Source organism: Apium graveolens, chromosome 4, assembly GCF_009905375.1.
Source record: "Apium graveolens cultivar Ventura chromosome 4, ASM990537v1, whole genome shotgun sequence".
Classification (NCBI taxonomy): Eukaryota; Viridiplantae; Streptophyta; class Magnoliopsida; order Apiales; family Apiaceae; genus Apium; species Apium graveolens.
Window position 1 is genome coordinate 128022991 of NC_133650.1, and position 15661 is coordinate 128038651.

Below are 15661 nucleotides of genomic sequence, written 5' to 3' on the forward strand. Positions count from 1 at the left end.
ATTTTTTTACTATTTTTAGTAAATTTTGAAATATATAAAATTGAATGGGACAACCCAAAAAGAACAGTGTAGAGAAATGAACGGGACAGAGGGAGTATGCAGAATAATGAGATCACGACAACTTCTACCAGGAAAACCTGGCATGGACGGTGGCTGGTTTATAATTGAAAATTATGTAAACTATGGGACTAATCCTTATTACATGCATTTAACATTGTTTTTATTAATTTAATTGCATGGGATTAACTTATAGTTTGATTACTTAAATTGTCGGAGGACCATGTCTAAACAGTTGTTATCATTTCATTACTAGTATATTATGTTAATTCATGCCGGCGATTACAATTGGCACGCGTATTTTCTATAGTATTTATACGAGCTATTATAATCTCATCTTAAGAAAACATAATAGTCATAAAATGACGAGTCAAATAAACTAATTACGCGTACTCTGTTAGGTGCAGTTGTAGTCCAAAGAGTCTTTGCCCCCAAGTGACCAAGTCAGTAGAGATACTAAAAACAATTTGCTTATTCGACTCCTTCAACACATAAACAGTTTTAAGTATATCACTACAAAACTGGGAGACAGATATTCAATATGAAGAAATGGTACCTTGACTCCATGACTTAGATCTGAAGTTTAGATATACCGTTGTTCAGTCAAAATACGAATTTGTACCCGGAAAAGGCCAATTTCACAGTGGCACGATTGAGATTTAAAAATATTCCCAAACAAGCCCACTAAATTGCCAAGTGCTACAGACAATTACATTTTCTAGGATACAAACTAACTGATCTACTAATGTTACAAAAATGCCAGTATCTAGCTTATAGAATTTACTAAAATCACATTCAGTTAGCAGCAAAGCTAAGTTGGTTTCAAGCAGGAAGAAAAGTGATTAGTGGATTTTTGTCCACTGTAACCATGAGCTGGAGCTGCACTCATGCCTTGCATATTGCTGTGACTTTTCAAGGTAATTGCAGAAGTACGAATCTAGAATTTGAGAGCTGACATGGATGAGTCACCATAGGGGTGAGTTGCAGAAGTTGGGCTGGAATATACGGCTGAAGTAGGATTATCAAGCATACGTTTTCACGCCAAAAATTGTACCTTACGTACCTTTTTACTTTTATAGAGTTGCAGTAAATATATTCGAGGTGATACAAAAGCTGCAAAATATTTCATACCCATGTAAGACATGCACTGCCCTTGGATTTAATTTCCCTGAAATGATAAGAGGAGTTAGAGATTAACCTTTGATTAACAAAACCTAATGCCAAAATGTCATGGTAATGTCACATAACAAAACATAGCTGATGTGGATCGGAACTTCTAACTCTAGTGTGTAATGCACCCAAAAACAACCGTTCCTGTGGTGGAATGAGTACAATTACGATATATACAATAGCTAATCTTAATTTTGTAACCCAAGTCTACAATAAGATTTGTAGTCTTACCAATAGTTTTAGTCCTATCTTCCAAGCGTTCACTATAGCTCTCTAAATTCAGCTCAGTCTCGCTTTGAGCATTGCAGGCTCCTTGCCACTAGATTGGTCAAGAAAAGGAATTAAATTATTGGAAGCACTTTGTTTCCTCGGCCTTCCTCTTTTTCTCTTTCCTGATCCTTGTAAAGATATGATAAATTGCCGGCAGGTTCTTCCTCAGTTGGCCTACGTGATAAATCACCATATGACCCTTTTACAATTGGTTTTGGTGATGAGGAATCAGCCTCAAGCTTTGTCAAGCGAGTCTTGTATTCAGCTAGTTCAGATTTTAAAGTACCAATAACACGCCATAGCTGAGCATTTTCCTCTGACTACATCATCAATTCCAGAGCAAAAGAAGTCATTTAAGCAGGTTACATTCTAAATTTCTAATACATATATAGCAAAATTTTAATATTTCCAATTAAGCATGTTACAAGTCGCTGCTGTTTTTCTGAAAGATCAGCTGGTGACTGACTGATACCTCTTTGATTGGATAGTGCCTCGGCGGCAACACAACTAGGAAAGGAAGATGAAGCAAAGTGGCCATCCCGATCCTGCATTCGTGTTGCCAAAAGGAGACATTGGTTGCTGGCATTTCTGCGGTTGACCCCACCAAGATAAGGGTCCATGAGTACCTGATAAAAGCAGTACAATCAGTTTAGATAGCTGTTGCTCCCTCGCCTCTACAAATGTGAGGTTATTTGACTATATGAACTTATCTTCTAAAAAAACAAATTATTGCTGATTTGTGGCGAGCTGGGGAATTGAAATATGATCAAAAAGAGTTCACGTTCCTGTCAATAAAAAGAAGAGTTTAAGAATTAAACTTACCAATACTCTCTTTATATAAAACCAAAAGAGCATTCCTATATTTCAAAGTGAGGGGGTATGGCTCTAAGATGTTATGCATATGATGGATGAATACTTTACCTTATTTGTCATGAAATCCACATGTCTTTTAATTATAAACATTACCAAACCAGACATGAATCCCACTCTAAGAGCAGGGTCTAGAAAGGATAGGATGAATGCATACCTTACCTCCATTCTAAAAGAGTATAGGGGTTGTTTCCACAAAGATCCCGGGCTTGAAAATAACAAAAAAAAAAACAGTGACAAAAATTACAGGTTTTAAGAAGACAGGAGAAGTAGACATCATTCCAATTTCATGGCATAATTTAAAAGAAATCACGTCATTTAATTACAAATTAACAACATTCATCTAGATATTTAGCATTAGCATTAAACTGACTAGTTTTGCACATTATACGTGGGAAACCTGGATATGGACAAAAGACCGGATAAGAATAACATGCAGCTGTTGTTGATACCCAGGTGAAAAATCTCCATTGATTGTGCTAGTACCAGGCCTGGTCTCATTAGTTGTTCTAGGCGGAGTTAAGGAGTAATAAGAAGCTGCTGCAGGTGAATACCAAGGCTGTTGAGCTGGCAAGAGCGGCATGCAAGCTTGTGTGAAATGAGAAGGTAGATAACTGTTTTGGACTTGTGAGTTCAGCCATTGTCCTGGGGCTATTGCTGATTGTGACAGGCTCGGAATATTGACATTTGAGATTAATGGAGTTTTTTCACTATTGGCCTGGCTTGAACGTGGCCATTGAAAGTTGAGTTGAAATTTCTGATTTGAAGGCTGGGCGTTGTCACTTCTGTTCTTCTCAGCTCTCGATTGCTTTTGATCTTTGATATGTTAAAGAGCCAAAAAGAAACAAATACAACAGGGGGGAAGAAAGAAAAGGAGGGAATGGCAGTTAAAACAACCACACATGAAGACAAAAGCAGAATGACAGCTGGCAATGACAATGGGACTGCAACAATGGGACTGCAGAAGAAACAATAGTTACAGAGGTGACTGGAGCTGTTTTGGACACTACTCTAACTAATTAGTGAATTTGCATTGCATTTGCATTAGTAGTGATTTTACATTTGCATTTTATGTAAGGACATTATATAGTACAGGTATGACAACTTGAAAACTTATCTCTCAAAAAATCTTAAATGAAATGTTTCTTCCCTGCTTTCACTCTCTTGTCATTTCTTAGTTTATTTCTTCAGAATTGCTCTTCTGCTTGGCTAATTCTCTGGAAATTTACTATACACTTCCATCTCTCTAAGGGATCAGGTGTTTATCTTTAGCATTAATACTTCTTGCATCACTGGTATCAGAGCCATCGATTCTTGGCTCAATGGCACAAGGCAGAAACACGAGAGGTGGAGCAAACACAGACGAAGAAGGAGAAAGAAATGATCTACATCGTATGGAGGTAAACCTTCGATCTTTACTCGAAGAACAAAACCAGCGCCTTATCCAGGCATGTAATAACAGTTTGGCTAATATTGACCAAATTAAATGAATTAGTTTTGGGTCTTTCTATGCAAGTGGCAAAACTAGTTTCACATGAAGGGAAGGGATCTGCACACACTAGTAGTGATACTTCAGGGGATATGGGTAATCATACACCAGAATTGAATACGAGAACTCCATCTTTTGCTGCTCGAATGACCAAAGTCGAATTCCCTAAATTTGATGGCACAGAACTTAGATCTTGGCTCTATAAGTGTAACCAGTTTTTTCAACTAGATGCTGTCTCAGACCCTCAAAAAGTTAGATTAGCAGCTATACATCTAGAAGGTAAGGCACTCTTATGGCACCAAACCTATATGCAACGTTTGAATCATGTAATTCCTACTTCGCAAAAATACACTGAGGATATAACTGCTCGTTTTGGAGACTTGTTTGATGATCCTATGGCAGATCTTAAAGCTTTGAGGCAACTGGGCACAGTCCAAGATTATCATGATGCTTTTGATGCATTAACAAGCAGGCTGACTCTATCTGAGGATTACTTGTTGAGCTGCTATTTGGGAGGATTAACAGATGAAGTGCAATTAGCTGTTCGAATGTTCGCACCAAAATCTATTCAGCAAGCTTTGTGCCTGGCCAAATTACAGGAGGCTGCTACTCTTGCCAACAAAAACAAAACCCAACAGAAAAACCCTTTATTACCTACACCATCCTCAACCAAACCTCCAAACATCAATCCTTCAGCCTCATATAAAACATCTACACTTCCCTATACCAAGACAAACTTCACCAAAACCAGTAACTCAACACCTCTTCTGCCTACTACCAATAGACGAACACTTACACCAGCCGAGTTAAGTGAAAAAAGGGCCAAGAACCTTTGTTTCTGGTGTGATGAAAGATTTGTGCCAGGGCATAAGTGTAAAGGAAAGAAACCTCAGTTCTTTCACATCGAAATGGAGGATGAAGATGAAGATCTAGAAGTACAAGAGCAATTTCAAGAAGACACACCTGCAGGGGAGACTCAGTGTGCCCAAATATCCTTAGAAGCCATAGACGGGGTTTCTACATTTCAGACCATGCGTATAACAGGACATCATGGTAAAAAGCATCTCCAACTTTTATTGGATACAGGGAGTACCCATAATTTCATAGATGCAAACATGGCGGTCAAAATGGGGTGTAAGATTGACAGCATTCCCCCCATGGGAGTCAGAGTAGCTAACGGTGGCCAACTACAATGTGATAAAATTATCCGGAATTTCTCTTGGCAGATGCAAGGTGTTAATTTTAAAGCAGATGTGCTGCTTCTACCACTCAGTGGTAGTGACTTGGTGTTAGGAGTGCATTGGTTCTCGCAACTGGGACTAGTGCTATGGGATTTCTCAAATCTCACCATTCAATTCACCTATAATGGTGGAAAGGTCAAGCTGCGAGGGATTACAGTGAAGAAATTAAAGGAGCTCCAGTCTCAGAAATTAAACAAAATACTCCAGTCCACAGGAGAACTTTCTATGTTACAGTTAGTTCCAGTTGATGTTGGCCACACACCCCAACTGTCCATGATAGAAGGAAGTGAAGAAATCAAAGATGGTGCTCTTGCTACTCTTTTACAGTCACATAGCAGTGTCTTCACCAAGCCTCAAGGCTTACCACCTACCCGGGATCAGTTTGACCACAAGATTCCCCTTAAAGAGGGTACCAATGCTATTAATCTTAGACCCTATAGATATTCTACTCAGCAGAAGAATGTTATAGAGGAACTAGTGCAAGAGATGCTAGATCAAGGTGTTATTCGGCCCAGTAGCAGCCCATTTGCTGCACCTATAGTATTGGTAAAGAAAAAAGATGGTGGATGGAGGATGTGTATAGATTATCGTGGTTTAAACAAAGCCACCATTAAAGATAAATTCCCCATCCCCCTCATTGAAGAGCTGATGGATGAGTTACATGGCACCAAATTTTTTTCGAAAATTGATCTTAAATCTGGGTACCACCAGATTCGATTTAGTGAAAAAGATATACACAAGACGGCCTTCAAAACGCATGTTGGACATTATGAATACTTAGTCATGCCTTTTGGGTTGACTAACGCCCCCTCTACCTTCCAATCGTTGATGAATTATGTATTCAAACCACTGTTGCGGAAAGGCGTCTTGGTATTTTTCGATGACATACTGATTTACAGTTCATCTTGGGAAGAGCATTTGACACACTTAAGTATGGTGTTACAGATAATGTCAGCCAATTCTCTCCATGCAAATTTGAAGAAATGTTCCTTCGGAGTTTCTTCTATACACTACTTGGGTCACATCATTTCAGATAAGGGGGTGCACACCGAACCGGACAAGCTGATAGCAATCTTGAGTTGGCCTACACCTACAAACCTTAAGCAGTTACGAGGCTTTCTTGGTATCACCGGATATTACAGGCGCTTTATACAAGATTATGACAAAATATGTAGACCTCTCACTGCTCTTCTCAAAAAAGATGCTTTCAAATGGGGGACGGAAGCCCAAGAAGCGTTTGATATTCTTAAAAGTAAGATGACAAATCCTCCTGTTTTGGCATTGCCAGATTTTTCTAAACCTTTCGTCATTGAGACAGATGCTTCAGGTAGCGGAATGGGGGCAGTTTTGATGCAAGACGGTCACCCTATAGCATACATAAGTAAAGCATTCGCTGAAAAAAATGCTCTAAGATCAGCTTATGAAAGGGAACTGCTTGCAATTGTTTTTGCAGTACACAAATGGCAGCATTACTTGATGTCTCTTCCTTTTGTTATTAGGACTGACCAGCAAAGTCTTAAGTATTTGTTGGAACACAAACTCGCCACTCCATTCCAACAAAAATGGCTCTCCAAGCTAGCTGGCTTCGATTATGTGGTTGAGTTTAAAAGTGGCAGCGAAAACCGTGCAGCAGATGCTCTGTCTAGGATACCAAGCTCTGAGCTACTTTCTACAGCAGTTTCATCTGTGAGCTCTCAACTGATGGAGGACTTACAAGATCATTGGCAAACAGATTCTACATTAAGCAAGTTAATTGTTGATATCCGGGCTGATTCTAATTCCCACCCTCAATACACCTGGAACCACAATATATTAATGAGGAAGGGAAAGTTAGTTGTAGGTGCTGATGAATCGATCAAGCAGACCATCTTAAAATGGATGCACAATTCAGGCCAAGGAGGTCATTCTGGTGTTCAGGCCACCCTTAAGAGAATACAATCATTATTTTTCTGGCATAATATGAAGGATTCGGTATTAACCTTTGTAAGGAATTGTCCCACCTGTCAAAAATGCAAGTATGATCAAAGCGCATATCCAGGCCTGCTCCAACCTCTACCTATTCCTGCTGCAGTTTGGGAGGAAGTAACGATGGATTTTATAGAGGGTCTACCAAAGTCGAAAGGGAAGGAAGTTATTATGGTGGTAATTGATAGGCTGAGTAAGTTTGGCCACTTTGTTGCTCTTCAACACCCTTTTTCTGCTCTCACGGTTGCCCAGGCCTATTTAGATCAAATCTATAAGCTACATGGCTCACCGAAGTCCATCATTTCGGATAGGGACAAAGTATTCACTAGTTCATTCTGGAAGGAATTCATGAAATTGCAAGGAGTGCAACTGAAGTTTTCAATGGCATATCATCCTCAGACGGATGGCCAATCAGAGGTGTTGAACAGGTGCCTGGAAACATACTTGCGATGTATGTGCAATGAGGTTCCCCAAGACTGGGCAAAATGGTTGCCATTAGCGGAATTCTGGAACAATTCCAATTTCCACAGTGCCATTAACAAAACACCATATGAGGTCATGTACAACCAACCTCCGCCCATCCATAGACCTTACATTCTGGGATCAACCATGCTCGAGACAGTTGATAGAAGTCTGCAAAGCAGGGAACATGTCATACAAATGCTTAAATTCAATCTGCACAAGGCTCAAAATAGAATGAAACAATTGGCTGATAAGCACAGATCCGATCGGCAATTTGCAGTTGGGGATTGGGTGTATTTAAAATTACAACTCCATCGACAAGTTTCAGTTCTTCATCGCCCTAATCAGAAGTTAGCTGCAAAATATTACGGCCCGTATGAAGTTATCAAGAAAATAGGTGTTGTTGCCTACACCTTAAATCTGCCTACCTTCAGCAAAAATTCACCCTACCTTCCATGTCTCGAAACTGAAAAAGCACCACGGTCCTCCGCCAAACATAATTGATCAATCAATTCCTGCAATGCATGACGCCTCAATCTCCAGCAACTATAAAAAACCAAGTGCTGTGAGGGAAGTCAGAACTGTTAAGAAGAGAAATGCTGCTCAAGTGCAGTGGTTAATTCAGTGGGAGCAGCTACCAATCGAAGAATCTACATGGGAAGAAGCTCAGTTAATCATGAAGAAATATCCTTATTTTGATCCTTGGGGTCAAGGATCTCTTAATGGGGGGAGTATTGATATGTTAAAGAGCCAAAAAGAAACAAATACAACAGGGGGAAGAAAGAAAAGGAGGGAATGGCAGTTAAAACAACCACACATGAAGACAAAAGCAGAATGACAGCTGGCAATGACAATGGGACTGCAACAATGGGACTGCAGAAGAAACAATAGTTACAGAGGTGACTGAAGCTGTTTTGGACACTACTCTAACTAATTAGTGAATTTGCATTTAATTTGCATTAGTAGTGATTTTACATTTGCATTTTATGTAAGGACATTATATAGTACAGGTATGACAACTTGAAAGCTTATCTCTCAAAAAATCTTAAATGAAATGTTTCTTCCCTGCTTTCACTCTCTTGTCATTTCTTAGTTTATTTCTTTAGAATTGCTCTTCTGCTTGGCTAATTCTCTGGAAATTTACTATACACTTCCATCTCTCTAAGGGATCAGGTGTTTATCTTTAGCATTAATACTTCTTGCATCAATCTTCCTTGCCCTGTTTAGGGTTACACACAATTTAGGCAAAACCACAAGTTTTTCTATCATTCTACTTTTTTTCCTTAAAAACAACTTTAAACTATGAGCTTCATTGCAATCAAAAATTGCAGAACACAATCTTATTTTTTTCTGACGTATAATTGTATGCAGAAAAATGGCATTGTAATATAATTATACGCTCTCCAAAAAATGAATACTGTAGTAGTATCAATCAAATACGTGAAAAAGTAAATTAAGATAAAATCGGAAGTAAGTGTAGGGCAAAAAGGGAGATGGTTCAAAACAAGCAATGGTTATGAACATATCGTACCATGGTAAATAACTATGCTACCTGAACGAGGCATTGCATTCACACCACAAACCCTAGTTTTACAGGTGACGCAAATAACCACAGCATGGTATGGCTATAGAAAAACAATAGTATCCCTATGTCAGGACCCAGAGGGCAATTGATTTTTTTTTAATTCTTCCCCTAAAGGATGATACGTTCTAAATATCAAGTAAAATCAATAAAGCCACATTAAGATACGCAGATAGCTACATTTCAAGCTAAATCATGAAAGTTTAAAATCAATTAGTCTTCTCAGAAATATCATTTCGAATCTTAACCAGTTTCAAAATATAGTTGATTACAAGAAAAAGTACCAAAAAAACAAAAATAATATTTAGCAGAAAGAAAATATCAATTGCATTACCGAGAAATGGCCTGAAACTTGAGTTTCTTGATCCTTGTTCTTCATTTCCGTGGATGAATCATGAATAGCTAGTCACACAGTTACATTGCTTTTAGAGTTTTAGTATTCAAGTTTTTAGTATTCACCGTGTTGGTAAGCACAAGTGTAGCTGCAAAAAACTGTTTTTTTCTCGAAGAGAGGGAAAATAGGAAAAAGGGCACGGAGAATAAATGGTCTTATGGCGGTGAATGCTGATATATATATATATAACGGTTTCTAAAGGGTGCCCAACAACACACAATAAATACTAATTTCCATAATTTTGGTACATTTGTTTGCAACTAATATTTGAATCTGCGGTAAAAACCTATTAATAATATAGTCTAATTTTTGAATTTTAAACAAAAATCTTAACACTGGTTGTACAAAATCAGACATGAGACAACTCTTTATTTTAGAAAGAAAAAAAAAGGGTCCGGTTACTTTATTCTTTCAAAGTGGCATTATAATATACTCGAAATTAGATATACTAGCAAACATCCCGCAAATTTTACAAACTGACTTCTAATCAGTGAAATATAAATAAAATAGCAAACATATTTGATAAGTAATTTCCAAAAATATTATTGAGATACATTTCCAAGTTCCCAAGCACATGACCACTACTATAAAGTATAAACTATAAAGACACCACTTATATTGCATTCTGTTTGTAAAGATACTAACTTAGTAACGTTTATTGTATGTTGATTTTTTGTATACCATCTTGGGTCATCTTAATTGCAAAAGCTGGGGACGTTATAGATTGATTTTTTTAGAAAGCCTATCGTTAATTCAACCGTAATTCAAAAATCCAATGGTACAAATAATCCCAAATTCCATTTTAAGGGTGATCCAAATTTGGATCAATTATTTAATTATATAACTAATAACTGAATATAATTAATAACTAACAAAATTTATTTTAAAAATAAAATTTAAAATAATGAGAAAACATAATTTCAATTAAAATAGCCTAAAGCAACAAAGCCCATAGCAATAAATTGATTGATATGATATATGGAAAAGAAGAAACAAGACCACATCACATAAAATCTGGTAAAACAAAAATATCAAACATAATGAACAGCATAAAAAGTCTTCACATCACATGAAATCTGGTGAACAGAAAAGAAAGATCAAGCATAGAAAACAGCATAAAAACTTGTAGCAAGCAAGACAATGCCAAAGGAAAACATAAAGCAACTGCCCACACAACACCTCATCTTCTCAGTAATCTTCTCCCTCATCCTCATCATCCCCCTCAGCAGACTCTGCACCAACCTCCTCGTAGTCTTTCTCAAGGGCAGCAAGATCCTCACGTGCTTCAGAGAATTCACCTTCTTCCATACCCTCGCCAACATACCAGTGAACAAAAGCTCTCTTTGAGTACATGAGGTCAAATTTAGTGTCTATGCGTGAGAAGACCTCAGCAACACTGGTCGAATTTGAGATCATGCATACAGCTCTCTGCACCTTGGCAAGATCACCACCTGGAACAACAGTTGGGGCCTGATAGTTGATACCGCACTTGAAACCAGTTGGGCACCAATCAACAAACTGGATGGTGCGCTTGGTCTTGATGGTACCAACAGCTGCATTCACATCTTTGGGCACCACGTCACCTCGGTACATCAGACAGCAAGCCATGTATTTCCCATGGCGAGGATCACACTTGGCCATCATAGAAGAGGGCTCAAATGCACTGTTGGTGATCTCTGCAACAGATAGCTGTTCATGATATGCCTTCTCAGCAGAGATAACAGGGGCATAAGAAGAAAGCATGAAGTGGATCCTTGGGTATGGCACCAGATTAGTCTGGAACTCAGTCACATCGACATTCAAGGCTCCATCAAACCTTAAGGAAGCAGTCAAAGAGGAAATGACCTAAAACATGTAAACAGATATTGTCAGGAACATATTCTTACTAATTTAAAAAAAGTTTACTAAAGAAAAATTTCAGTACCTGTGAAACCAATCGATTAAGGTTGGTATAGGTGGGTCGCTCAATGTCAAGGGATCGCTTGCAAATATCATATATGGCCTCATTATCCAAAAGCACAGAAACATCAGTGTGCTCCAAAAGTGAGTGGGTGGAAAGCACACTGTTGTAAGGTTCAACAACAGAGGTTGAGATCTGTGGTGAAGGATAAACAGTGAATCCAAGCTTTGATTTTTTTCCGTAGTCCACGGACAGACGTTCCAGTAGAAGGGAACCCAAACCAGAACCAGTGCCTCCACCAACAGCATTAAAGACAAGGAAACCCTGGAGACCAGTACAATTGTCAGCAAGCTTCCTGATACGATCCAGGCAAAGATCAACAATCTCCTTTCCAACTGAAATAATAGAATTGCATTAGTATATTGAAAAAACGGATATTCCTACATTTTATATAAAGGAAAGCAGATGCAGTTGACATACTGGTATAGTGTCCACGAGCAAAGTTGTTAGCTGCATCTTCTTTTCCGCTAATCAGCTGTTCAGGATGAAAGAGTTGACGGTATGTTCCAGTCCTCACTTCATCAATGACTGTGGGCTCAAGATCCACAAAAATTGCTCGGGGTACATGCTTTCCAGCACCAGTTTCACTAAAGAAAGTGTTGAAAGCATCATCACCTCCACCTACAGTTTTGTCACTTGGCATTTGGCCATCAGGCTGTCAAAACACAATCAAATTGCACACATGAGAAGAATATTCTGCAGGTTATACAATAAAATGGGCAAATCTCTACATATATCATTTCATCAGACAGAAACACTTGAAACTTTGACTTACATTAACACTCACACACACAACAGTCAAGTGATATAGAAAATAGATTAGATCACAAATCAACTGAATTAAACAACAAAAACAATAGATCTACTTATACGAAATTAGTTTTAACCATTCATATAGCCTTGTGCATAACTACAATATCAAGATGAGCATAGCAGATCAATATAACACCATATACAGACATTAAATATCACTTAAACCTTAATTCTACCTGACAATAAAATCAGAATCAAACTGCTCAACGCAACAATAATTGAAAAATACAAGTCTAATCGAATAATATAGCTTTAGTACGAAAGAGCTGCAATTCTCAATAGTCATTAACGACATATCAAGGTAGTAAACACACATCAGTCAAGTGATATACATAAGACTTTTCATCAACAAATCGACAAAATTAAACAATTAAAACAATAGATCTACTTAACATGACATCGAAATTATCGATTAAAATACGATATTATGTCGAACACCGTAGACGAACAGATTTACAAATTATAAAAACAAAATGAATCACAAAACCTAAATTCTGCATTATCCTGAACAAAACAAACAGTTTTTAACATATATAAAACATAATTTCACAAAGAAATAAAGTGAAAATGACAGATCTAGCAGAAATGAATAATCGCCTAAATCAATATCTACAAACAAACATAAATATATGAATTAATAGAGAGATTAGAATGAAATAGACCTGAATGCCGTGTTCGAGGCAGTAAAGTTCCCAGCAAGCATTACCGATCTGAATACCGGCCTGACCGATGTGAACTGAAATGCACTCTCTCATTCTCGCCGAGATCTTAAACGAAAGAGAGATTAGAAAAAGAGAGGAGAGATTGAGAGAGAAAGAGGAGAGAGACGTTATTGAGAACGTTTATTAAGACGCCTCAATTTTAGAAAGCCTGATTCTTCAGTGTCTGCCTCGCTTCGATTTATATAGGAGCCTGCATTATTAGGTTTTACAGATCTGAAATGTGCTAGCCTGTTTTTTAACCGTGGTTAGGTTGTATATGTGTTTTTTTATGTTTTGGCCAGCTTTTAGTTGGGATAAATTTAACCACGGTAAGGTTTGATGGGTATCTTTCAAATTTCAAATTATACACTTGACAACCGACGCTATCGTTTACTTCGATTTCAAATTATCTTCACTTCATTCTAAAACAATTTATATTTTCATTATTCATTTTCAAAATAATTTATATTTCCATTATTTATTTTCAAAATATATTTAAGTTATATTAATATTTATGAAAATATAAAATTAATCAATTTAATTAATGTTTGTGGAAATATAAAATTAATCAATTATGTTACATGCAATTCTGGGAAATCGCCTGATTTTATGTTTGTAAATAAAATGTTAATTTTATTTTTAAAGGAAATTTTAATTTTTTATATATTTCGAGAGGTTGATACTCCAAAAATATGTTGATCAAGTACAAAAGAGTTTTTATGAAAATACATAAAAGTAAAAAAAAAACATTTTTTATGTAAATACACGAAGGATATATCTATAATTAAACAACATTTCAAAAGCTCATTAACTTTTATATGTGGGTTAGTAATATATATTAAAAATTTATGGATAATCAATTTATAAATATATTATATAAACTATTATCCTGGCGTTTAACTTTTTTCATGTATTTTTAAGAACTTTTAAAATATGGTTATAGTTAATATCTTTTCAAAATTTATTTTCTTCTAAAAAATAAATTTAATATTTTTTAATTTGGAAAAAATGAATCATTTTAACTATATATTCAGAATACATTAAAATATGGGCAAAAAGTTAGAAAACATAATCTTTGTTTTGTTTTTTTGACTTGGGCTAGTTAGAATTATTTTATTTTTTGTCATAATAAACAAAATTCATTAATAAAATTTTGAAATATAATAATAGTATATTTTTCATGCACAAAGTTCGTCATCTAACTGAAAGATATGCAAGTTGCCTCCGGATATTTAGAAAATAAAACCTTAAAGTCTGAAATAGAAAACCCAATTAAAAAGGACTCGTTAAGCCTCGCAAGAGTAAAACCTTATCAGGAAAAAACTTAGGGAGAAAAAAGAGTATAGGGCAAGATAAAAAATTGTAAATTTTGGCTCTTTTTTAACCTATCCTTCTTTGTTTTTTTTCTTAAAATAAAAAGTGACCCTTCCATTTTAAACTCGATCCCATTTCTCTATAAAAAAAAAGTGGCCCTTCCATTTTAAACTCGATCCCAATTCTCTATCAAATTTACTGATTTAAGATTTTAAGTAAATAAATGACAATTTTCTAGTTGAGAAAGTTTTTTTTATCAAATCGACCGAGATCGGGAGTATAGATATTTGAGCTAGACCGACAATTTATCAACAATTATAAATATAGATAAATTTATTTTGAATGTAAATAAATTTCTCAATTACCTCCGTTTGTAGCCTACAAGTTCTTTTTCTATATAATTCCTTTTATTTAAAAAAGATGAAGCAAAGAGTATAGCCGAATGTTACAATAGGTATCAGTCAATCAACTGTACCCTTTACATACCGCATAAAGCAGTGTCTAGTGAGAATAAAATGTACGCAGTCTTACCCTTATTCAAAAGAATAAAAAAGTTATTTTCACAAAAGACCTCCAGCTTGTGTGTACATAGATATGTGTTCTAGGTACAAGTTGATATACAGTGATACATAAAAGTACGTAAAAATGAGAAAAATAATACATTGGTCCATAATTTTCTTCACATGGGATTTACTTATGCCGTGAAAATTTTCGCTCATTAGATTAGTTAACCCTTCCCTCCGACCAGTTTGTCATTCAAAACAAAATTAATTGAGAGATTTGAAGGTCAATAATGACTAATAATGACTGTCGTAAGTCACTTCAATTCCTCGTATTGTACTCCTTTTGATGGCTCGAACTTAATCTTTTTCTTGGAGGTCACTCTCAAAACTAAATATTTTGAATGCACAACATACCTAACCAAAAAGCTGAAACAGAACACAAGTTATCTACCATACAATACAATTGATCATGTGGGTATAAAAAAGTGAAATTTGAGCAGCTACACGAGTAAATAAAAGAATATCCATGTGTTAGTGTCTGTGCCCTAGAGACAACACTATTACGTTTTATTTATGATATTTGAATTATTAATGTTTATGTTTTATCAATTATTCTTTTAATAATTTATTAAGTCTTAACTTACTTCGATTTAAATATTAGATTAATAAATGTCCTTGAAATATTATATGAATTCTATATCTCTAAATACATGACTTAGAAATGAGATTATGTGAATAATATTGATATTCCCAAATATCCCTAGTCGAGTATTATTATTAAGGGATAATATTAATGCATTAAGACTAGTGTGTTGTTGATTGATGATCACATCTCATTGATCATAAGTATAGTAATACTAAAGTCGAAAA

General features: G+C 36.0%; 1 protein-coding gene and 1 long non-coding RNA gene across 5 annotated transcripts; both read right to left on the reverse strand.

Annotated features, from left to right (window-relative positions):
• Nucleotides 1-511: 511 nt before the first annotated feature.
• On the reverse strand, nucleotides 512-9630 carry LOC141719671 (uncharacterized). 4 transcript variants are annotated; one of them, XR_012574149.1, is made up of 5 exons: nucleotides 9441-9630; nucleotides 2530-2575; nucleotides 1970-2282; nucleotides 1459-1817; nucleotides 512-1225 (listed from the first exon to the last, which is right to left on the reverse strand). It is a non-coding gene; the product is annotated as an uncharacterized LOC141719671 (long non-coding RNA). The 4 variants fall into 4 exon arrangements; XR_012574148.1 differs by lacking the exon at nucleotides 2530-2575; XR_012574150.1 differs by lacking the exons at nucleotides 2530-2575; nucleotides 9441-9630 and adding an exon at nucleotides 2768-6222.
• Nucleotides 9631-10452: 822 nt separating this feature from the next.
• On the reverse strand, nucleotides 10453-13167 carry LOC141719672 (tubulin alpha chain). Its single transcript, XM_074522049.1, has 4 exons — nucleotides 12936-13167; nucleotides 11881-12115; nucleotides 11425-11795; nucleotides 10453-11345 (listed from the first exon to the last, which is right to left on the reverse strand). Exons 1-4 carry the CDS (start codon nucleotides 13026-13028, stop codon nucleotides 10689-10691), a joined length of 1356 nt encoding a protein of 451 aa, XP_074378150.1. The 5' UTR covers nucleotides 13029-13167; the 3' UTR covers nucleotides 10453-10688.
• Nucleotides 13168-15661: the final 2494 nt, after the last annotated feature.

What these genes read in the sequence shown, in the direction of transcription:
- LOC141719672 (XM_074522049.1), bottom strand. Translation starts at nt 13,028, where the DNA reads ATGAGAGAGTGCATTTCAGTTCACATCGGTCAGGCCGGTATTCAGATC. An exon ending in TGCTCGTGGACACTATACCA is followed by an intron (nt 11,796 to 11,880) that starts GTATGTCAACTG and finishes CTATTATTTCAG; the next exon opens with TTGGAAAGGAGATTGTTGAT. An exon ending in TTAATCGATTGGTTTCACAG is followed by an intron (nt 11,346 to 11,424) that starts GTACTGAAATTT and finishes TACATGTTTTAG; the next exon opens with GTCATTTCCTCTTTGACTGC.